The sequence below is a fragment of the Desmodus rotundus genome, chromosome 7, assembly GCF_022682495.2.
Source record: "Desmodus rotundus isolate HL8 chromosome 7, HLdesRot8A.1, whole genome shotgun sequence".
Lineage (NCBI taxonomy): Eukaryota > Metazoa > Chordata > Mammalia > Chiroptera > Phyllostomidae > Desmodus > Desmodus rotundus.
In genome coordinates this window covers 65949625-65970651 of record NC_071393.1, presented here as the reverse complement: position 1 = coordinate 65970651, position 21027 = coordinate 65949625, and the positions used below count along the sequence as shown (strand labels likewise).

General features: G+C 50.7%; 3 protein-coding genes across 11 annotated transcripts; 2 read left to right on the top strand and 1 right to left on the bottom strand.

Annotated features, from left to right (window-relative positions):
• Positions 1-417: 417 nt before the first annotated feature.
• Positions 418-14635, bottom strand: ZNF219 (zinc finger protein 219). Of its 6 annotated transcripts, XM_053928041.1 has the most exons (6): positions 8537-8929; positions 8114-8197; positions 3828-3919; positions 2120-3542; positions 1748-1879; positions 418-1509 (listed from the first exon to the last, which is right to left on the bottom strand). In XM_053928041.1, exons 3-6 carry the CDS (start codon positions 3831-3833, stop codon positions 908-910), a joined length of 2163 nt encoding a protein of 720 aa, XP_053784016.1. In that variant the 5' UTR covers positions 3834-3919; positions 8114-8197; positions 8537-8929; the 3' UTR covers positions 418-907. The 6 variants fall into 6 exon arrangements, with proteins under 6 accessions (XP_053784016.1, XP_024423748.2, XP_045057369.2 ...); XM_024567980.4 differs by lacking the exons at positions 8114-8197; positions 8537-8929 and adding an exon at positions 14351-14635; XM_045201434.2 differs by lacking the exons at positions 8114-8197; positions 8537-8929 and adding an exon at positions 9013-9206.
• Positions 5839-9000, top strand: LOC139441083 (ribosomal large subunit pseudouridine synthase B-like). The gene is made up of 2 exons (XM_071222104.1): positions 5839-5899; positions 8357-9000. The coding sequence occupies exons 1-2, from the start codon at positions 5839-5841 to the stop codon at positions 8998-9000; spliced, it is 705 nt and encodes a 234-aa protein (XP_071078205.1).
• TMEM253 (transmembrane protein 253) lies at positions 10317-14342 on the top strand. Of its 4 annotated transcripts, XM_045201439.3 has the most exons (7): positions 10318-11115; positions 11240-11356; positions 11748-11839; positions 11933-11989; positions 12195-12383; positions 12967-13051; positions 13221-14342. In XM_045201439.3, the coding sequence occupies exons 2-6, from the start codon at positions 11272-11274 to the stop codon at positions 13045-13047; spliced, it is 504 nt and encodes a 167-aa protein (XP_045057374.1). In that variant the 5' UTR covers positions 10318-11115; positions 11240-11271; the 3' UTR covers positions 13048-13051; positions 13221-14342. The 4 variants fall into 4 exon arrangements, with proteins under 4 accessions (XP_045057373.1, XP_045057374.1, XP_045057372.1 ...); XM_045201438.2 differs by having other exon boundaries at positions 10317-11115; positions 11217-11356; positions 12967-14342; XM_045201437.3 differs by having other exon boundaries at positions 10321-11115; positions 12967-14342.
• Positions 14636-21027: the final 6392 nt, after the last annotated feature.

The following is a 21027-nucleotide window of genomic DNA, read 5'->3' as shown; positions in this document are numbered from 1 at the left end:
TCCTACTAACTTGAATACTTCTCCTCAATCGTTAACTAGAACACAGAAAATACAACAAGGCTACAAGGTACCTTGTATCCTTTCCTGTCCCAAAGCTGGGTATGGCCTGGGAGAATGTGCCTCCTCCACAGTGGCTCCCATAGGCTCAGTGTACCCTTTGAAGCTCCTCCTCTCACACTGTCTAGTCAGAGTCAAGGTGGATTCAGCACAGTGAAGCAGATTTCAGGATGAGAGGTCCTTAGACCACAATGTGTTAGACTCCCCTAGGCCACTAGCTATATGCCAATTCCTGTGCCCCACCCCAGAGTTACTGAAGCCAAAGCATGGGGGTAAAATCCAAGATTCTGCATGTCTTACCATGTTCTTTGGGTGATAACCCAAAGTGCCTCTTCCCTGGAGAGAATGGCCCAAGGAGGACAGGACACAGGCAGACAGACACAGTGTCCTGTGCCTCAAGACACCTGTTTATTGGGGACACAACTCTGCGACAGGGATGACAGGAATCGTACCAAAAATAGCGACGTCTACAGGGCCCCTGAAGGGGCTTAGAAGGGTACAGTGCCCCCCCCCACCCATTGTACAAAAATAAACTCTCATGCCTATGGACCAGCAAGAACTGGCAGAGCATCTCCTCCAAAGGGGCACAACTCTCTCTGCCAGCCCTAGGACCCCGTTCTTTGATCCTCACCCCTGCCACTTCTAAGGCACTGTGACTCCCCTGGGCTGAGTGGGTACCACCTGGCCCACCCTCCTATGCCCTCAACACCCTTTACTTCTCTCTGGTCCACCTGGGGCTGGGATATGGGTCCCGCGCTGCCCCCTGCTAGATGTTCTACCCAACTATCTCTAGCGTTCCCCCGCTCCGGCGGAGTAAGCTTACTAAACTAATGACCCCTAAGAGGGTTCCCTACCTTTCTTGCCCTCCCAGCCCCACCTCTCCGGATCTCGACAGCCTGGGGCCCTCCTCCCCTTCCTGCAGAGGAGTACTTGGAGGGGTCTCTCCTGTCGGTGCTCGGAGGTAGGGCAGGGATGTGTCAGCCTGGGGCGGCCGGCGGCCCCGAGCCCGGCGACTGTGGTGCACTTGCAGGTGCAAGGCCATGAGCTCGGGAGCTCCAGTGGCAAAGGGGCAAAAGAGGCAACGGTGGAGGGCACCCCCTGGCCCAGCCTCGCCACCCGGCCCCGCCCGCAGGGACAGGTCCAGGGGTTCGGCCTCACCGCCTCGCCCATTGCGCAGGGTCCTCCCAGGACTGGCGGGTTTCCTACGAGACCCCAGCACAGTGCCACTGGAAGGCCGAGGGCTCGAAGTGCCCTCCACCCAGGTCGCAGGCTGCTGAGCCGCCTTGGCTCCAGATGTCTGGGCCAAACCCCGCTGGGAAGGGGGGGGCTCTGGTGGTGGCCCAGGGCCAGCCCCGCTCCTCTGCTCCCGGTGGTGGCGCTGCAGGTGATACTTAAGCGAGCCTGATTGGGTGCCAGCATAGTCGCAGTGCGGACACTTGTAAGGGCGTTCGCCTGGGGAAAGGAGAGTGGTATCAGGTCAGAGCCAGGAGCACTGCCCTCCCGCACCCACATTTTGCTCAACATACAGACCTCCTTTAGACTGGGAGAAAAACTGCCTCTCCCACCCCCTCGGATGTATTAAAGGAGGTTTTCCCAACACCCTCATCTTGGCCAGTCTGAAATCATCTTCAGCCCCCTCACCTTTTTCTGCCCTCCAGTACCCTCCCTACCCTGGAAGCTACCCCCTCACCTGTGTGTACTCGCAGGTGCACTTTGAGGTGATGCGCTGAGCGGAAAGATTTTCCACAGAAGGGACAATCCTTGCCAGTGGCCCCCCGGCTCCCTTCAGACCGAGTCCCTCCAACTAACAGCCCATTCTCTTCTGCAATACACATGTTAAGGGAAATTAGAGGGGCCTATGCCCTGACCCTACAGAGCCATGCACGCACACACCTATCCCGCTTCCCCTCAGGGTACAGAAGGAAACCGCATGCTTGAAGAAATGAGGGCTTTGATGTGAGTTGAACTGGTGCCCTAAGAGACCCTTTTTAAAAGGAGAGGACAAGAGCATTGTGGTGGCGTCAGAGTGAGCAACCTCAGAAACAGGAGACCCCTTACATACCCTGTGCGGCGGTAGACCTTGCCTGGGCCCCAGAAGCAGGTGCAGAGTGGCCCGGCCCCTCCCCTGGGCGCGGGTGCAGTGAAGCCAGAGGGCCCAGTGCCCGGTTCCGGGACCAGGTATCCTCCTCAGACTCCACAACCTCCTCTTCTTCCTCGGGCTCTTCGGCACATTGCCGGCGAGCCCGGGCCGGGAGAGCAGAGGGCAAGGGGCGGAAGCCTCCGAAGCTGCTGCGGCCAGCCCCAGGCTCAGCGCCCTCACCATTGGGCCGGGGTTCGCCAGCTCGCAGGCTCAGGTAGCCCAAGAGGCTTGCAGGCTCACGGCGTTCAGCCGGGGTTGGTGCTGGGGCCAAGAGGAGCGTGGGGCCCAGTGGCTCATAGGCCAGCAGGCCCAGGTCAGGAGGCTGGGGGGCCCGGGCAGACCCAGATCCAGGCCCCGGGGCACGCATTGGGCCCAGCTTGCTGGCATGCACCTTCATGTGGTTCTTAAGGAACCAGGGCTCCTTGAAGCAACGGCCACACACAGGACACGCATGATCGAAGGAGGCCTTGTGCTTGCGCATGTGGCCCTTGAGAAACCAGGACTGCGTGAAGCTCTGACCACACACTTGACAACGGAACTCTGGAGGCGCAGGGGGCTCCTCAGGAGTGGCAGGAGCAGGGGCGGGAGTTGCCTCACGTTCAGGCTCCCGCTCGGGCTCGGGCTCTGGCTGGGGGACCGATTTGGGTTCAGGTTTGGGTGGAGGCTGAGGCTGGGGGACAGCCGAGGTGGCCGCCAGAGGGCGATCAGGAGCTCCATGGGCGGTCAGGTTGTGGTGCAGCAGCTCCTCCTCCTGGCTGGAGCCGAAACTACATAGGCCGCATTTCCAAGGCCTGTGCAGGATGTGCAGGTGGCGTTCGAGCTCCGCTGCTGTGCGAAACTTGCCTTTGCAGAAAGGGCAACGAAAGGCGGATGACGAGGGAGCCTGGGGCGGCGCCGGGCCCTCAGTGGCAGGGCTGGCCTGCAGGCCCCCTGAGCTTCGGGCTCTCCCTAACCGGGCCTCACGCAGTAGCGCGCGCTCCTCCAATTCTAGCAATAGGCGTGCGGCGGGGCTGCGCGGGCGCTCGGGCTGGTGCGTGCGCAGGTGCGAGCGTAACAGGGCCCGCTGCGCTGCACGGTGGCCGCAGTGTGGGCACTGGAAGGCCTGGGCGCCTGGGTGCGCCCGCAGGTGCAAAGCCAGGATGGAATTGAAGCGGAAGCGCTTCCCGCATACAGGGCAAGGAAAGCGCCGTTCGCCAGCGCGACTCTCAGACCAGCCCACCGCTCCCATTCCTGGGGACCCTGCGCTAAGGCCTGGCCCGTTGGAGTAACGCTGCAGATCCAGTTCGCCCTCGAAGGCCGGCGGTGAAGGCGTTAAATGGCCGCCCAGGGCGCGGAGACGTGAGCCCTGTGGAGAAAGATGTATATGGAGCAAAGGGTGGAAAAAGGAGAGCTGTGTGGGGTAAGAAGGGCATGGAGAGCCAAAAAAGCCCCAGGGAAGGTGTGCTGGGGCCTGAACCAGGAACACCAGGTACCCTTCCCATTCACCTTGGGGAAGATGGAGGATGACTGGGAACTGAGCTGATGGGGTCACGGAGATAACATCACAATGGCAGGTCAGAAGGAGAGAAAGGGAGGGAGGGGAGGGAGCATAATTGAAGGTATTTGTAGGTTAAGGCCAAGTTTCACTCACCTCCATGGACCCCCTTCACATTCTTTGGTTCTGGGGAGTGCAGGGAAGAGGAGGAGGAAAAGTTGCTAGTGAAGGCAACAGGTGCTGAAGAGCTAAAGCAAGAGAGATAGATTTGAAAGAAAGGATAAGTCCTGATGTTCAGCAGTGGAAAGACCCCCAAATCGAGAGAGACGCTTAGCACTCTGGATTCCTGAAACCTATCCCTTCTTCCTCTTTGCACCCCAAGGCAGAAGGGGGCTGCTGTCTTCAAATCTTATACTCCTCGATTTGCCAACCCCCAAGACTCCATGAGAACACAGATTTCTCCCTCCAAATACGTTTTAAATGCCTGGTCCAGAACTACCACTATCACCACCCCCTGATGTTGGGGAAAGACCATCACAGTACAGCCCTCTCTCATTTAGATTGGGCTGTGCAGCTTGATAAGCAAATGAGGTGGGACCGTTGCTCTCAGACACCTAACTGACCAGCCAGCCAAACATCCTTCCTTTGCTCCACAGTCCTTCCTTTTGCTCTTACCCTGTCTGTCTTCCCCCCTCATTCTCCCTCCCTCCCCCTGGATTCCTGATCCATTCATTTCCATTCATTACAGAGACTCATTCATGCATGGGAGAGAAACACCTCCCAGCAGCAGCACTCTGGAGACAGACAGAGGGGGAGGGGCACAAAGGAGAGAGCCACAGGGAGAGGGAATGGAGAGAGAGTTGGGGGAGGAGTGGAAGTTAAGAGGCGCTGCTGGCCTGGGGAAGGGGTTAAAAACTCCAAATACCGGATAGGATTCATCCCCGTGTTTCAAACCTTGGAGCCTGCAGTTTGATGGGGCATCTCAGCCCCTTTGTCCAGGGCTGTTCCGAAGCAGGCTTTCCTCCTCTCTGCAGGGGAGAGGCTCCCTCACACAAGAGGAGGATTACACTGGCTCTGAGCGCAGGAGGCTGGAGTGAGGGACGGGGGGTGGGGCTGGGCCATCTGCACAGATAGGAGCTCAGTACATTCTCTGAGCAGGAAAGGGTTAAAGTTCTCCAGGCTAAAATTCCCTGGGCCTGGGATGTACAGAGCTCCAGTTCTGAGGAAGAAGAAGAGCACTGAAAGGAAGATGGTTGGGGGGTTGCACTCCTGATTCTAAGCTGCAGAGGTTAGCATTAGGACATAAAAGCAATCCCAGAATTCAGATTCGTGGAAATAGGCCTGGGAGGATGACTACAAGTTGGTCAGTATACCTCCCTGCTTACATATAGAATTTTATCTGCTCAAGGCTGGACAAATGTGTAAGACATTTATTTATTTATTTATTTATTTATTTATTTATTTATTTAGGCCTGACATAGAAAAAATATTTGAGATACAAAGAACTTCCATACAATAGGCATGAAATGGGATACTGAGAAAGAAAAGGACTCAAGCATTACTTTGCTTAAGGATCTTTAATGGATGAGAATTGGGCCAGAAGTCAGCCCTGGTTATCAGCAAAGAAGAGGCTCTGGAAGTCCAAGGCTTCTTGAATTTTTGGTATTTAGTGGATGTGCTAAAAATCCAGGAACGGGCAAGTACCTATCATGTGTGGAATCTGGGTTATGGGAATTTTATTAACAGGAGGTTAATTAAGAAAGTGTCCTTGTCCAAGGGTCACTAAACAACCTCCACCACACTTTTAATATTTCTATTTCTGTAGCTCCAAATTAGGGCATCCACCCTCATCTTCTGGATTCTCCAAATCCCTTTTCTGAGATCAAGAGCCTAGGCAGGCTCGAGAAAGGGGTAGAGTAGTGGTATCAAGAAAGCTGTAGAATAGGACTGAGGGGTACAAGGCCATTGTGGGCCCAATCTGACCGTTAATAGTCCTGCAACCTTCAGTAAGTCACTTAAGGTCCCAGCTTACTTGTCTGTAAAATAAGGGGGTTGGACTAATTTATATGGATGATCCCTTCCAGCTTGAAAACTTTGTAGTTCCAAGTCACAGGACTCTTCTGGACCCCAGATAGAAGTTAAAACAAATGGTCATCCCTTCAGTACCATGGAGAGTGCAGTGGGCTACCAGAGGAGCCACTGTGGCCACCTCAATACCATAGACAGAGGTACTAAGTGCTAGAGGGGCCACGCTTGACATTTTAGCACCACAGTTAAGGCCCTGAGAAAAGAGAGAGAAATTTTTTTTTTAATTCCTTTCTGGGAGCCAGGGGCGGGGCGAACAGTAGTACCAGAGGGATTATTTTTGCCTTTTGGATGACACTGAAAATAGATAGATGTAACAGAAAATAGATTTAACTAGAAGAATTTTAATTAGCTATGAGGAGTATCCTGACAGTTAAAGTTTGTACATCCTGGAATGAGTGAATGAGGCATCATATTTGGGCCCATCACATTCTGTTGCTCTCCTGGGGATTCCCAGAACATCCTGGTGTACAGCCAATCTGGTATATTCAGGGGAAGCAGATGGTGGGGGAGGAGTGGGGGGAAGGCTGGGAATACTGCATGGTCATAGCTGACTAACCTACAGGCACACACTGATTCTAAGAAGATTCTAAGGCCCCTGAAACTGCCTGTAGGATAGTAAGCAAAATACTTCAGGGGAAATTGAACTCATATCCAAGGTAAGTAGAGTAGGAATAGGGCAAATCTTCCCCCCACCCCCAAAATCTGCTTTACACATGGCAGTTTCTAGGACAAAAATACAGTGATATACAAAAAGACCCAAACTGAAGCTGTATTCCCGAGCAGGGAAACTTTCCCCAAAAGGTGGCTTCAAATCAATAAAACCCACCGAGAGACCCTCTAGGTGCAATCAAGATCTTCTGAATTACCTCCATATCAAACCAGGTCTCGGGCATCTGATCCCATGAGTTTTTCTCAAAAGGAGAAAGCACTGACAGGGCCCGAGATTCTGTGAACTGTCTTAGAACTCAGGTCATGCATGTATTGCCTGTGGGCAATTATCAACAGAGTTGATGATTCTATAGTTTTCTATAGTCAGGCCCTAAATGCCATCCATGAGAGTTGGCCAGACAGTAGCACTGACCTACTTTCCTCACCCACTGGGAGTCAGGGGTTATCTTGCCCTTATTTGGGTTCTATAGGGATGCAAGACCAGCGATAGGGATCAGAAGTCTTTCCAAAGCAACAGGCCAAGGAACTTGTTTGTGCTAGGAGAGCTGGTGGGGAAGGGGGTGTGGACCACCAAGAGGTACTGGATAGGAAAGAATGGAAGGCTTGGTGAGAAGACTTAGAAACAACAGGGATAGGTACAAAGAAATGTATGCTGACCGGAGTACCGTGAAGATTGTCCCTCAAAGTTTGTGGTTCAATAGTTTTTAGGATCAAACTGGAAGGGGCAAGGGCTCAGCACTTCTAAGGTGTATTGTGACTAAGCATCTGTCACTGATCACTTCTAACACCTGATGTTTTTACCTCTGTTGAGGATCCTACACCTCCACAAGTCCTCTAACAATTATGGTTAACACTACACTAGATGGAGTTAAAAGGAAAAGGAGCTTCCTTAGGTGGTCTACAGTCAAAACCACCCTTTATCACACAGACATGCCAGTAGTTCATTTTAATGGTCTCCTCTCCATGGTCCTCTGAACCTCACTGCTCAGGCAGCTCCTCCAAATTGACCCCAGACCACAGCTTGCCCACCTTTCACTTTGAGTTCTTGGTAAGGCCTCTGTCCCTCCATCCTCACTGCCCTGAGCTGGTGGCATGGAATCTCAGTCATGGACTCCAGCAGGCAAGAGGAAAGTACACCTGCTCACCTACTGCCACCCCACCATGGTCAATCTTATTCCAGAGACATGTCCCAACTTGACCCCTCTTCTGAAAGTTCTGGATTTGGAGGAGGTGGCATATAGCCAGCCCTAAGTCCCCTTAACTGCAACTGACCCTAGCAGGTCAGAGTCTTAGCACCCATGTGGGCCTCAGTCCTGGATTAGGGGGTGGAGGGTGGGCAGGAGAACCTCTGGGAAAATCCACCTCCCACAAGTAGATTGGCAAGTAGAGCAGAACCTGTGATCCTGCACAAGAGGTTCTTCCGGCAGCACCCCAGACCCCTCCCCAGGAAGATAAGCCAGAAGGATGATGGGGGACAGGGTTGGGAGATTGGAAGGCCAGGGCTCAGCTACCCACACTGGGAGAACAAAAGCTGAGTTGCAGCCGCGTCTGCTGCTGCCGCCGGCCGAGCTCTTTGTGACACTTTGTTTGGGACGCAGAGAGGGAAGCACCCCCCCATCCTCTCCCCTCCCCCACTCGGGCTCCCAGAGAGTTTGGGTCCCTTCCCCCTCCTCCATCAACCCTACCTGGGCCGGGGGGTGGTCATCCACTCTAGCTCCCGGTTCTGCCACCTTGCACCCCCAGGGCCCTCGCGACCTGCCTTCGGGCCCCTACAAAGACACCCGTCTTCGTCCCCCGGGCGCCCCCCCCCCCCGCTGGCCTTTCCCCTTTGGTGTCCTTTTTCCCGGCTCCCCCACCTGGCCCCCTCCCGCGAGGACCCCCTAGCTCTCCAGGATTATGGGGCCGCAGCCCCCACTCCGCCCCCCCAGGAGCTCTGGGCGAAGTTTGCTTGGGGCCGAGCCGGCGCCCCTCCCCCGCCCCCGCCCCCTGCACCTGCTCCGAGCCGGGCGCGCGGAGTGGGGGCCCCCCCTCCGGGAGGGGGGGAGGGGGCCGGCGGAGGGGGCCGGGTGGCGGAGGGGGGGCCGGGAGCGGGGGCAGCGGCTACTCACGAGCCCCGGGCGGGCGGTGGCGGAGCAGGCGGCGGCGGCAGCGGCGGGCGGCGGGCCGGCGGCGCGGGCGTCAGCGTTACGTGGGGCCGGGGGAGATGCGCCGGGCCCCGGCCCCCCCGCCCCCGGCCCGGCCCCCGCCCCCTCCCCGGTCCCCCGCCCCCGGCCCTGGCCCGCATTGTGTGCGGCGGGAGGTGGCCCGGCCATTAGCATGCGGGGGGCGGCGCGGCTGCAATGGGAGCCGCGCGGGAGCCGGGCTCTGGCTCCGGGGACTGGGAGCTGGGGACCCCGGGAGCCGGGAGAGGCGGCCGCCAGGGGCGGGGTGCGGGCAGTTTGGAGACGGGGGGCGCTATCGGAGGGAGGGGGATGGGGCGCACAGACGATTCCTACAGAAGACTGGAAGAGATTTTGAAAGGTCATCTCGTCCTTCCCCCAGCCTCCAAGCAGCGCTGCCCCTCCCACCCTAAACCCGGACATACCAGGGAAGGAGTTGGCTCTGCCGCTTTTTCTGCCCCAACATGCACAGACTCGGGAAGTTCTTCCTGGGGTTTTATCTCAAAGCCTCTCCCTACAATTTCTGTCTCTCTTTTTGGGGAGGAGGAGGGGCGATTATAGAGATAATGTCTGCCGCATAAGAAACATTATTAAAGTTACTCCTTAGTCCTTTCTGTTCTTGATAAACAATTCCTGCGCCTTCCCCTCGAATTCTATTTTCCATTCCTTAAGTCACTTTAATGGCTCTTCAATACAACAAATATTTACTGAGTGCTTACTAAGTACCGGGCACTATGTTCAGCGCTTTGGGGGGATGAAAATTGAGGGGAGGGGGTAGTACCCTCCGAGGAAATTATAATCTGTACAGGGGCTACGAATGTGTAAGTACTATACTCAGATTTAGTCAATATTTATTGAGTGCCAGTTCACATATTTAATAGCATATAACCCTTACGGTAACACTCCGAGATACAAGTAGTCTGCATTTATAGGAAAGGAACATGAGGCTCAAGAGTTTCTTCTGGCCTGCCAGCTCTGGGATCCTCAGTGCAAGCCCAACATTTCACATTCTGTCAGGCCATGGCCACCAAATAAAGTTAATAGATGTGGGGGTGGAGGAGGGAGAAGATGCTCAACAGTTCTCACCCCTTTGTGATTCCCACTCCCCAGGAGAGAAGAACTGACAGAATGTTCCAATGAGTGTCGGCAGAGCACTTAGCAGGGCAGAAGTGGCTGACAAAGAAAGCCACTTTCTTCCCAGTGTATGGCCTGGCAGTAACTCCCAGGAATCTTCTGCTCAGTCTTCTTTCATCATCAATAATAATAATGAATAGCCACTAACATTTATTTAATACTTATGTGCCAGGAGTTGGGCAGAGCTGGTTCATATGCATTTTCTCTTTTTAATACTCAAGGCAAACCTGTGGAATTGACTTCCCTTTACAGGTAAGGAAACAGAGAGATTAAGCAATTTGCACAAGGTCACCCAGGTAGATCTGGGATTCAAACATAGGTATGGTTGCCTCCAGACCTCACGCTCTGCATCAGGATGGACCTTCCCGATTTTTGATTTCTAGAGTACATATTTGGGTCCAGTTGGTTCCGCTTCTTACTGTAGGAATAAATGTCCCCAGCTTAGCTTCTGAATAAGCCCTTTAGTATATGGGCATCAGGCCCAACAATATGACTTCATCAACACCACTAATGGTTACTAAGCACTCACCATGAGTCAACAACCTTTCACAGAAATATTAGCCTCAGTTTTATCACTCAGTTTGAACAGACAGTGGTTCAAATAGGTTGAATAATGTATTCAAGGTCACACACAGATAGGAAAGTGGCAGAACTGAGATTTTAGTCCAGGTCAGCCTGGCTTCAATGCAACTAGTATCTCTCAAAAATATTAATTGTTGCAATAGCATCTTTCCCAAGACTGATCATTTGGGGGCTATCTTCCATACATGCCTAGCTGCAGGTTATCACTGAGTCAAAGACAATCCCCGCTATAAGTAGGGTACCCCATCCACTTTGTCAGTGTCCCATCCACAGTACATCCTTCAGGAAAGGAAGGAGAGAGAAGAAACCATTCAGAAAGTGACAGACAGGAAATGGGGGAATTAAACCTTGGTTGGTCTTGGGACAAAGCTGCAAGTGGTAATGACATGGGAACAATCCAGATAGTAATGTGGGATTTCCCTAGGGGACAGCAAGTAACTTGAGAAGGAAGCCAAAAAAGGAAAAAGATTAGATGAAAATGGCAGGGGGGTGAGGAGGATTGGGGCCCAGGATAGATGTGTCCATGGGTGAGTGATAAGAAGATGAACCCACAATGGACAGAGATGGGGGAAACAAGAACAGAGCCAGGCAGAGCTGGAGATCTTGTGGAGTGAACAGAGGCTGGTATCTACTACCTATGGCCAACTCCCTGGATCTTTAGGCCCTCATAGGGACCTTTGCCCCACCACACCCCAACCCTGATGGCCTGTGTCTGCCAGGATAAGTTTGTTGTCTGCTCTAAGCTACCAGTCCTGCCAGGAGCTCCAGGCCCAACTAGATCCCATCCTTTTGGAGTAGCTGCTTCAGAGCAGGTAGGTGAGAGGCCCTGAGTCTCAACTCCACTCCCTGGATATTAGAAGCACGCAGAGGGGTAGCTGAAATAGAGGTTCCTGCTTGACCTGTCTCCTAATAGGTGCCATAATGCATTATTCCCAGGAAAGCACCGAGCCTGAGTAATCAAGGGAGCCATGGAAGACAGAGCCAGTCAGCAAGAGCAGGAGGGACCCAGCCCTCATCTGGAAAAGATGCAGCACTGGACAAGGCACAGGCAGAGTGAGCACCTCTTGGGTGCCCCATCCCAAGCTTCAGCATATCCCCTTGTACCCCAATTCAATTACGTCCATGTTTTGTGGACACCTACCATGTGTTTGAAACTGCTAGACTCTGAGAGGAAGGAGGGTGGAGGAGGTATAGCATAAATAAGGCAAAACTCTTAATCTACAAGTAGTTTCCATCATGTGAGAAAAATACGTAGGTAAGTAACTAAACTATGACACAAGGCAGAACAAATTAAATGATATCCCCTCCTTCACTGCCTTTGGTTGACTACTTTCTGCCACCAGGCATTCCTGCCAATTGTTTGTCTCTGGAAGAGGAGGGCATTGGGAGGAGGGAAGGGAATCCCTGACAGTTCTGCTTCAACCACCCTGTATTCGGCCTCCAGATGAGCCAGCTTTGGCTAGCAGTGGCTGTGGTGCCTGTCTGAGCTCTGCTTGTCACATGGCCACAGCACTGCTCCTTGGACCTGGAGCATTGGTAAGACCCACCACACCAGAGGTTGGAAGGAAGATCCTGGGGGCCCTTCACTAATGGAACCAGAGCTCAACCCTTGCCTTTCTCAACATTCAGGGTTTCCTCACTGGGACTGTTACTCTTGAGCTGCACAGAGCACCTCACCTTTGGAAGGTGAGTGGGAAAGAGAATTCAATACTATTCTCCCACCCAAAGCACACACACACACCTCAACCCAGAAAATGGTCCTCTAAGCTAATCCAGTCAGCTCTCTGCCTCTGACTATCCTAAAAGGCTGAGGACAGAAAGCAAAAACAACCTTGGAGGGTTGATGGCCCTGTTAGGAGGTGGAAGAATACGAGCTGAGTTTTGTTTTCAGATAGGTGCAAGTTGGGCTTGGGGTTGCAATGAGTCCCCTAAGCTGGTCAGGGCTGAACTGGCTCACTGGCAGGTGCGAGCCATGATGATATTGAACACCTTCAATCTGATCTTTGGCCTCATCGTGGTGGTGGTTGAGGTGATGAAGACAGCCTTGGGGCCTGCTGTAACTGCTTCCTCCAAGGTCCAGGTGAGTAAAGGAGAAGGTGGGCAGATGAGGAGGCAAGAGAAGATAGAGAGGGATAAGGATAGGGGTAAACAGGTGCTGGGTTCCCAGACCTGTCTACCTGCAGCTGGATGGCTTGCTGGTGCTGGAGCTCAGTGCTGAGGCCTTCACCCTAGGAGGAGTGCTGGTCTCAGCACATTCCCTATTCCTGCTGACCCAGAGGAAGCCGGGATGCTGCAGGAGACAGAGTCTGCACTACCAGGAGCTGCAGGAGGTAGAGAAGGCAAGGAGGAAAGTGTGGAGCAGCTACCTAGGAGCTCATTTTTTTTCAATGGCTATTCTAGCCAATGGCACTTAAGGATGGAAAGCAGAGGGTCCTAGACTCAAGCTGATTGTTTTCTGACTTTGGACGTTCCTCCCCTAGTGGTGGGTAAGAGAGAATTGGGCTATCTAAATGGCTGGGGCTAGAAATGTGGGAGACCCTTAGAAAGCTGCCTCAATATTGGGAGGGCTATGGGAACACAAGAAAAAATCAGAGAGGAAGAGGAAGTTGCTTCTGCCTGGGATTCCTCCTTTCTCACGCCTCACACCTCTCTCTGGTTTTCAGGGTCCCTCTGAGTTGGAGGAAGTTACTGATTTGGAGAATGTTTCCATGGTGGCTAGCACAGCAAACCGAACAACTGAATGAGCTGGTAAGGGCAGCAGATGGGTGCTGCTCTTCTACCCCGTGGGAGCGTTCTCCAGACCCTCCTGCACCCTACCCCACTAAATTCAGAAGCTAGATGGAGTCCCTAGAAATCTACATGAAGTCTGGTGGAATGCCTTCAATTTCCACTCAGACTAGGACAATTTCTCTTCTAGGGGAAGCTATACCTAAACCAGATTCTTCTCTCACCTCACCGCCCAGAAAAGCTGCCCCCCTGCAAGGCATCCTTAAGCCAACTTTCAGCTTCCTCCCTTCCATTCTTACCCACCTCCTCCCCACACGGATTCATATCTTCCTCATCTCACTATTTCTCTTCTTTCCACCTTTTATTATTTCATCCACTCCAAGCCCGAGTTCCCGGACGCTCCCACTCTGAAATCAATTCATAGGTGTTTCGCTTTCCCCCTCCGACCCAGTTCCTTTCTTACTCCAGCGGAGACTACAAGTCCCGGGATGCCCCGCTACCCCCGTGGCCTGCTGGGAAATAAAGAACCTTTTCTTTGCGGTGAGGGCGCTGTGCATCTGCTGAGTGACACGAGGCTCTGAAAGTCCGGGCCTAGCCCAGTTTCCTCGGACGCGACCACTGGCCGGGCGTTCAGGGAGGAGCCGGGCTGGTTATTCTGAAAGGGGGCGCCGCTACCCCAACCACGACAACGAGAGCTGACTGTTGGGGCCACACTCCTCTCTCTAACAGCTTCGGAAACCGGTAGGGGTTGGGGGCTGGCCCTCGGCAAAGCGGGGGTTCCCCAGATGCTGTCGCCGCGCCCCCTCCCACAGTGCCCAGGTCCAAAGTCCTGAGACTTGGAGCGCGCGCGAGAAGGGGATTGGAGATGATGAGTCAGATCCCCGGGCCCTTCACGCTCTCCTCCCCCGAGGCCTGGGCGCCTGAGGAGTACCGGCTCGCTGGGCAGACGGGTGGACGGGGCAGGAAGAACGAGGGACGTGGCAATCCAACCTACGACTTTCCCGCCTCTGCGAGCACGCGGTGTAACGAGCCCGCGCTGCCGCCACCCTTTCTCGCAAAGGCGGGAGCAGGACTGCGCAAGCTCAGCCTCTCGGCTGCCCAGCCGACCTTTGATCCCACCGGCCGTCCGGTTGCTGAAGCTCTGGTTGCGCTCAACCCCCCACCGTTTATGACCTTTGCAAGTGTGCAAAGATGACAAGCATATGTGGGCTTGAGAAAAGCCCAGGAAAACTGAGAGGCCCAGTAGTACTAAGCAGAGCAGCTTATTAGCCGCTAGAGAAACTAGAAATTGACCAGAGCTGGAGTACTAAAAGAACTCACCCAAAATTCACATAGTGCCCAGGATGGGTGTGCGCATCACACTCATTTTTGTTTCCACTTGAGAAGGCTTCTTTCCCTTAGAGATTGCTGCTTCTCCGGACTTAGCCAAGCCCAGACACCAGTGAGGAAAGAGCGCAGCCTGGCTGCCTTGCCCTAACATTGCAGTGGTGCCAGCGGCAACTCCTTTCTGATTGTGACACCTTGGGAGTGGTAATAGTCGCCCTATGACAAGGTTATGTGAGTACTAGGGGGTGGGGATAGTTCTGGGATTAGGTTTTGGAATGGAGAAAACAAGATCTGGGCCTCCCTCTTCTCCCCATCTTACTGCCAGACTAATGGAGAGCTCATTTTCTTCCCAAGTCAGAAGGTGGTGGTAGGTGAGTAAGCTGGAGGAAAAAAATCAAGAGTTCACTCTCCCTGTCTTCCAGATAAGAATTACAGCTTTAAGTGAACTGGTCAGAAGTGTAGGAATTGCATCCTAGATCTTGGAGAAGTTCAGTGACCGGGCAAATGAATTGTTGTATTAGTCAAGTTGGGCTAGGCAATGCTGTGATAACAGTGCCGAAATCGCAATGGCTTAAAATCACAAAGGTTTCTCTCTCACACTGCATGTTTAGAGCAGTCTGGCAGGAGCTTCTGCTCATTGTAAGTTACTCAGTTACCCAAGCAGATGGAGCTCCATTTTGAGATCCTGCCATGTCACCATGAAGCTTAGAGTTTCCCCTTCTCCAAGCATGAAGAATTGTTCATGAGCTCTTAAATGCTTCTGTCTCAAAGGGACAAATAAAGCTTCCACTCACTTTATTGGCCAAAGTAAGTCATATAGCCACATCCAACCTCAGGGCATCTAGAAGGGCAGTCTTTTCATACTTCTGTAAAGAGAAAGGAAGCTGAAATACTCATTAAAAGAAAGAGTTAATCATTTGCACTGATTCTTGAACAGCTTAACAGTTGGAACTCATCTGTTCTAGCAATTATGCCGATTATCTGCTTCCTTGCTTTTGTTCCATGAACCACTAAATGAAGTTCTCAATAGAGTCCTCCCCAAAATGGACAGAACTGATTAGGACATTTAGATTCTGGTTTTGTTGTGTAAGTTTGGGCAAGTCAAACCTCTCTGACCTATATTTTGCTTGCATCAAGATGATAATCCTAGCATTTAACTTCTCAACCTTACTGGAATATCAAGGCTAAAATAAAATCATATATAGAAAATAATTTGAAACTATAAAGCACTTCAGAGGTTGAAAATAAATTGCCTATAGAGATGAGTAGTGTACATGAGTGAAACAGGGTATTAGAAGATAGGGAGTGGGGGGAACCATTGCCGACTGGAAAAGCACACATTCTGTTTAACAACCTTACCCCCACTCAACTCCATCCAAGCATACGCTATTTGGGACTGTGGGCCTGGTATTGCCATGGTTCCAATTGTCCTATAAAAGTCAGAAATTCTGACTTTTTATTTATTTATTTATTTATTTTTAGAGAGAAGGGAGGGAGAAAGAAAGGGAGAGAAACATCGATGTGAGAAACATCTTTCAGTTTCTTCTCCTATGTGCCCCAACCAGGGACCATACTCACAACGCAGGCATGTGCCCTGACCAGGGATTAAACTGGCAACCTTTCAATTTGCGGGACAATGCCCAACCAACTGAGCTACACTGGCCAGGGTGAAATCTTATGATTTTAAAATGTTAACCAATTACTTAAAAATTGACCAGTTTTGGTCTATAGTTCTTCAATTATAGTCTCTGCATTATACAAACATGGTAGGAATTGTGGAGAAAAAAGGGACCACCTACTAAACTTGATAAGCTCAGGGGAGGCCTACATGGCTGCCTTAAAAACTCAGAGACCTAAAGTAACCACATAGGATGGTCTGAAATTAAAACTTTCTAATTAAAAGCAGTTCATGGCAGGAAGTCACATCCTAGGCCAGTATTTTTCCCTAAAAAAGCTAAATCTTTACCTAACCTGAGCCTGTTATTGGGTTTCTATTGTTGTTTTGTTTTGTTTGCATTTACAACAACATACTTTTGGAATATCAATCCCCCCAACACACACCCAAGCACAACCACCTCATGCACCAGAGCAGAGACCATGAATTCCTTCACTGTTATTATCATGCTAATTGTTCATAATAACCATCCTATATCCACCCACGTAAAAGATGTGTCTATTTGTTTTATTTTTAAGCAATCCCAGAATTACCTCCCCTGCTTTCTTTCACCCATCTTCCCAATGAATTTCATGTAACCCCCTTCATCTTCCCCTTTGATTCTGATATATAAAATAAGTGGTAGAACTGCCATTTTCCAGGGCATTTCTTAATCTGTTGATATTTTGCTTCCTGGCAGTTTTCATTAGTTTTGCTTAAATAAACTCACAAACATTCTTAACAAGTTCGGATGTTTCTAACATTACAGAACTGAGGTTTTTCCTGGCTGGTGTGGCTCAGTTGGTTGGAGCATCTTCTTGTAACCAAAAGGTTGAGGGTTCAATTCCTAGTCAGGGCACGTACCTAGGTTGCTGTGGGCTCAATCGTCAATCCCTGATCCCCTGTATGGGCATATACAGGAGGCAACCCAGAGGCAACCCTTCGAAGCTTCTCTCTTGCACTGATGTTTCTTTCTCTCTTCCTCTCTCTCTAAAAGCAATGAAAAAAATATCCTCAGGTGAGGATTAAGAAAAAAAAAGAATTGAGATTTTAGATGTGCAGTATGGCTTTGGCAGATCTTTGAGGCCTCTTCTGAAATTCCAGTCTTGGAGATGATTAACATGTTCTTTTTTTTTTTTTTTAAGATTTTATTTATTATTTATTTTTACAGACCGGTCAGGTAGGGAGAAAGAGAGGGAGAGAAACATCAGTGTGTGGTTGCCTCTCACACGCCCCCCACTGGGGACCTGGCTCACAACCCAGGCATGTGCCCTGACTGGAAATCAAACCAGCAACCCCCTGGTTCGTGGGCCTGTGCTCAATCCACTGAGCTACAGCACCCAGGGCATTAACATGTTCTTAAAACTTTTTTTTTCTTTTTTGGGGGGGATATATTTATTGATTATGCTATTTGCAGTTGTCCCATTTCCACCCCTTCACTCAACTCCATCCTGCCCACCCCCTCCCTCCCACATTCCCCCCCTATAGTTCATGTCCATGGGTCATACTTATAAGTTCTTTGGCTTCTACATTTCCTACACTATTCTTACCCTCCCCCTGTCTATTTTCCACTTATCATTTATGCTATTTATTCTCTGTACCTTTCCCCCCCTCTCCCCCTCCCAATCCCCTATTGATAACCCTCCATGTGATCTCCATTTCTGTGGTTCTGTTTCTGTTCTAGTTGTTTGCTTAGTTTTCTTTTGTTTTGGTTTTAGGTGTGTTTGTTAATAACTGTGAGTTTGCTGTCATTCTTACTGTTCCTATTTTTTATCTTCTTTTTCTTAGAAAGTCCCTTTAACATTTCATATAATAAAGGCTTGGTGATGATGAACTCCTTTAACTTGACCTTATCTAAGAAGCACCTTATCTGCCCTTTCATTCTAAATGATAGCTTTGCTGGATACAGTAATCTTGGATGTAGGCCCTTGCCTTTCATGACTTGGAATACTTCTCGCCAGTCCCTTCTTGCCTATAAGGTCTCTTTTGAGAAATCAGCTGACAGTCTTATGGGAACCCCTTTGTAGGTAACTGTGTCCTTTTCTCTTGCTGCTTCTAAGATTCTCCCCTTCTGTTTCATCTTGGCTAATGTAATTATGATGTGCCTTGATGTGTTCCTCCTTGGGTTCAGCTTCTTTGGGTCTCTCTGAGCTTCCTGGACCTCCTGGAAGTCTATTTCCTTTGCCAGACTGGGGAAGTTCTCCTTCATTATTTGTTCAAATAAGTTTTCAATTTGTTGTTCTTCCTCTTCTCCTTCTGGCACCCCTAGAATTCGGACGTTGGAACGTTTCAAGATGTCCTGGAGGCTCCTAAGCCTCTCCTCATTTTTCCAAATTCTTGTTTCTTCATTCTTTTCTGGTTGGATGTTTCTTTCTTCCTTCTGGTCCACACCGTTGATTTGAGTCCCAGTTTCCTTCTCATCACTATTGGTTCCCTGTACATTTTCCTTTGTTTCTCTTAGCATAGGCTTCATTTTTTCATCTAGTTTTCGAACAAATTCAACCAATTCTGTGAGCGTCTTAATAACCAGTGTTTTGAACTGCGCATCTGATAGGTTGGCTATCTCTTCCTCGCTTAGTTGTATTTTTTCTGGAGCTTTGAAGTGTTCTGTCATTTGGGCCATTTTTTTTTCTTTGTCTTGGTGCTTCTGTTACTTAAAGGGGCGGAGCCTTAGGTGTTCCCTGGGGCGGGGTAACGGTCGCTGAGCTGTGATGCTATACATGGGGGAGGGGCCAAGAGGGAGCAATCCAGCTTGCTCCACTCTCCATGCGATTTCAGCCACTCCCTCTGCTACCCACAATCAAATTGGGCCCCTCTGGTGCTGGTTCCCAAGTGGGTGGGCTTGTGCACACTCTAGGCCCCTGTGGGTCTCTCCAACGACCTCTCCTGTGAGGCTGGGGGTCTCTCCTGCTGCCGCCCCCACCCCCACAGGTGCTTTCAATCAGAGGTCTGAGGCTTTATTTCCCCGAGATGGAGCCCTGGGTTACTCGGTCTGCTTCGCTCCCCGCCGGTCGTCCCCGTTTATCTGTGCGCGAATGTGGGGCCGCAGGGTCTGCTAGTGGTCAGACTGCCTGCCCCCTTTGTCCCACACTCTGCCAGTCTCGGTCCCGCCACGGCCACGCGAGTCCTCTCCGCCCTGGTGCCCGTCTCTGCCCCTCCTACCAGTATGGATGTATGTTTCTTTTTTATCTACTTGGTGTCGGACTTCCTTGCCATTCGATTTTCTGTCAGTTCTGGTTGTGCGAGGAGGCGCAGTGTGTCTACCTATGCCGCCATCTTGGTTCTCCATGTTCTTAAAACTTTTAAAAATCAAATCCCTCTATGACATTGGTTCTCAAGTAGTACCTCCACCACCCCTATCGCCACCCTGCCCCAGGGGTTATTTGACAAATTTTAGAGACATTTTTGGTAGTAACAACTGGGGGAAGGGCAGATATGTAGCAAAAAGGGCATTAGATAAGTCAGATCTCAGATTTAGTCCCAATACTACTAATGTCCCTTTCCTGTGCATTATCCTGACACCTGTAAGTGAAGACTCCTGAGGCTTGTCCTGTGATCCTCATTATTCCTCCTCCACACTGCCTGGTGTCAGAGTCCCTGGCTGCTCACTGAAAGCATTCTTCTTTGTAACAATGCTTTCCAGCAAAGTATCTACCCTTTTCATCAGTTTGGCAGCTTCTGTAAAAGTCACTCATATTTTACCTACCATATTTTACCATGTACATTGCACAATTTTTGCCCAAATTTTTGAGGGAAAAATTTGGATGCACATTATGCAAGGGTAGTACTAATTCCATATCTGTATAAATGTTTTTAATTCTTTTATTTTTGCTTATGCATTAAAAGTGTAACTCTAGAAAGCAATAATGATATCCATATACAAAATAATACCCTGGCGTATGATCGTCAGTTTTGTTTCTAATATAAATAAATTTAAAAAATAAAACAAAGATATTTTTTTTCCCGAAAGTTTGGGACAAAAACGTAGGTGTGCACTATACAAGGGAGCTCATTAGACACAGCAAAATATGGTAAATTGCTGCCACATGACGAAGTGACCGTTAAAGCTCCTGCTGATGTCAGTTTTTAAAGGCCTTCACCCATATACCTAACTTTAAGCATTGAAAAAACATCCAATTCGTATGGCTTCATATGCAGCTGAATTGTGTAAAGGGTGGGAAATTCTCCATGTTGATGAATTTTACCCTCATTTTTAAAAACTTCAGACATGTATTCTGGCCTTGAGCACATGATTATAGACAACTAATGATATTTCCCAAATGAAATGATCTGCTTTTGCAAATGGTTCCGGTTTTGTGGCCAGTCTGTGTCCTCTACTGCCATCTGGTGGCCTCTGGGCCGACCGCCTTGAGGTCTCACAAAGAGCCTTCCGCAGAGTAAAGGGCGTTTGGCAGTTGCCTAGGTGGGGCCAGAATCTCTGCACGCTGTGGCGCACTCCCTGGATCCCTCCTCGGCAATGAGTCTACCGGGGCAGCAGCACACTCCGCCTGGCTCAGAACCTGGACTCCTGAGCTGGCGTGAAGCGCAGGGCCCTTCCAACTCATCCTCTCCCCATTGGGCCTCTGTCTGTTACACCATTCTGGAGATGAGTCATCCCACAGAAATCACTCAACTACCCAGGAGCTGACCTTGTGTGCTTGGCTTGATGAATGCTGGGTAGCCACTCACCACTCTCTACCTGGGACTGGAATATTCTTAGTCTCAGTGAGAAAAGATTATTCTGTGGGGTTTCTGGATTTCACTTTCTTGTCTAAGGCCCATTGTTTGTTGCTCTGTGTCCACGCCCTTCATCTTCGCTTGCCCAGCCGGTGCTGACTCAAGTTTGAAATTTGATTGATGAGCAGAACAAGTGGCAATGTGGTCGCTGTGAGACAGTGCTTCCTATAAATATGCAGGGTCTGTGCACTGAAATTATCAGAGGTCCCTCTCCAGAGCACAGGGGATCTGGGAGGGTGCCCTGAGCTGAACTACTTCACTGGTGACTGAGCTGTGATTC

Excerpts from the sequence above, each read along its gene's own strand:
- ZNF219 (XM_024567980.4), bottom strand. Across the intron at positions 1,880-2,119 it reads AAGGTCTACCGCCGCACAGG|AAGAGAATGGGCTGTTAGTT; the intron begins GTATGTAAGGGG and ends TGTGTATTGCAG. Across the intron at positions 1,510-1,747 it reads GCACCTGCGAGTACACACAG|GCGAACGCCCTTACAAGTGT; the intron begins GTGAGGGGGTAG and ends TCCTTTCCCCAG.
- TMEM253 (XM_045201438.2), top strand. The coding sequence starts at position 11,272 with ATGGAAGACAGAGCCAGTCAGCAAGAGCAGGAGGGACCCAGCCCTCAT. Across the intron at positions 11,840-11,932 it reads TCCTTGGACCTGGAGCATTG|GGTTTCCTCACTGGGACTGT; the intron begins GTAAGACCCACC and ends CTCAACATTCAG. Across the intron at positions 11,990-12,194 it reads GAGCACCTCACCTTTGGAAG|ATAGGTGCAAGTTGGGCTTG; the intron begins GTGAGTGGGAAA and ends TTTTGTTTTCAG.
- LOC139441083 (XM_071222104.1), top strand. The coding sequence starts at position 5,839 with ATGGAGAGTGCAGTGGGCTACCAGAGGAGCCACTGTGGCCACCTCAAT. Across the intron at positions 5,900-8,356 it reads CCTCAATACCATAGACAGAG|GAGCTCTGGGCGAAGTTTGC; the intron begins GTACTAAGTGCT and ends CCGCCCCCCCAG.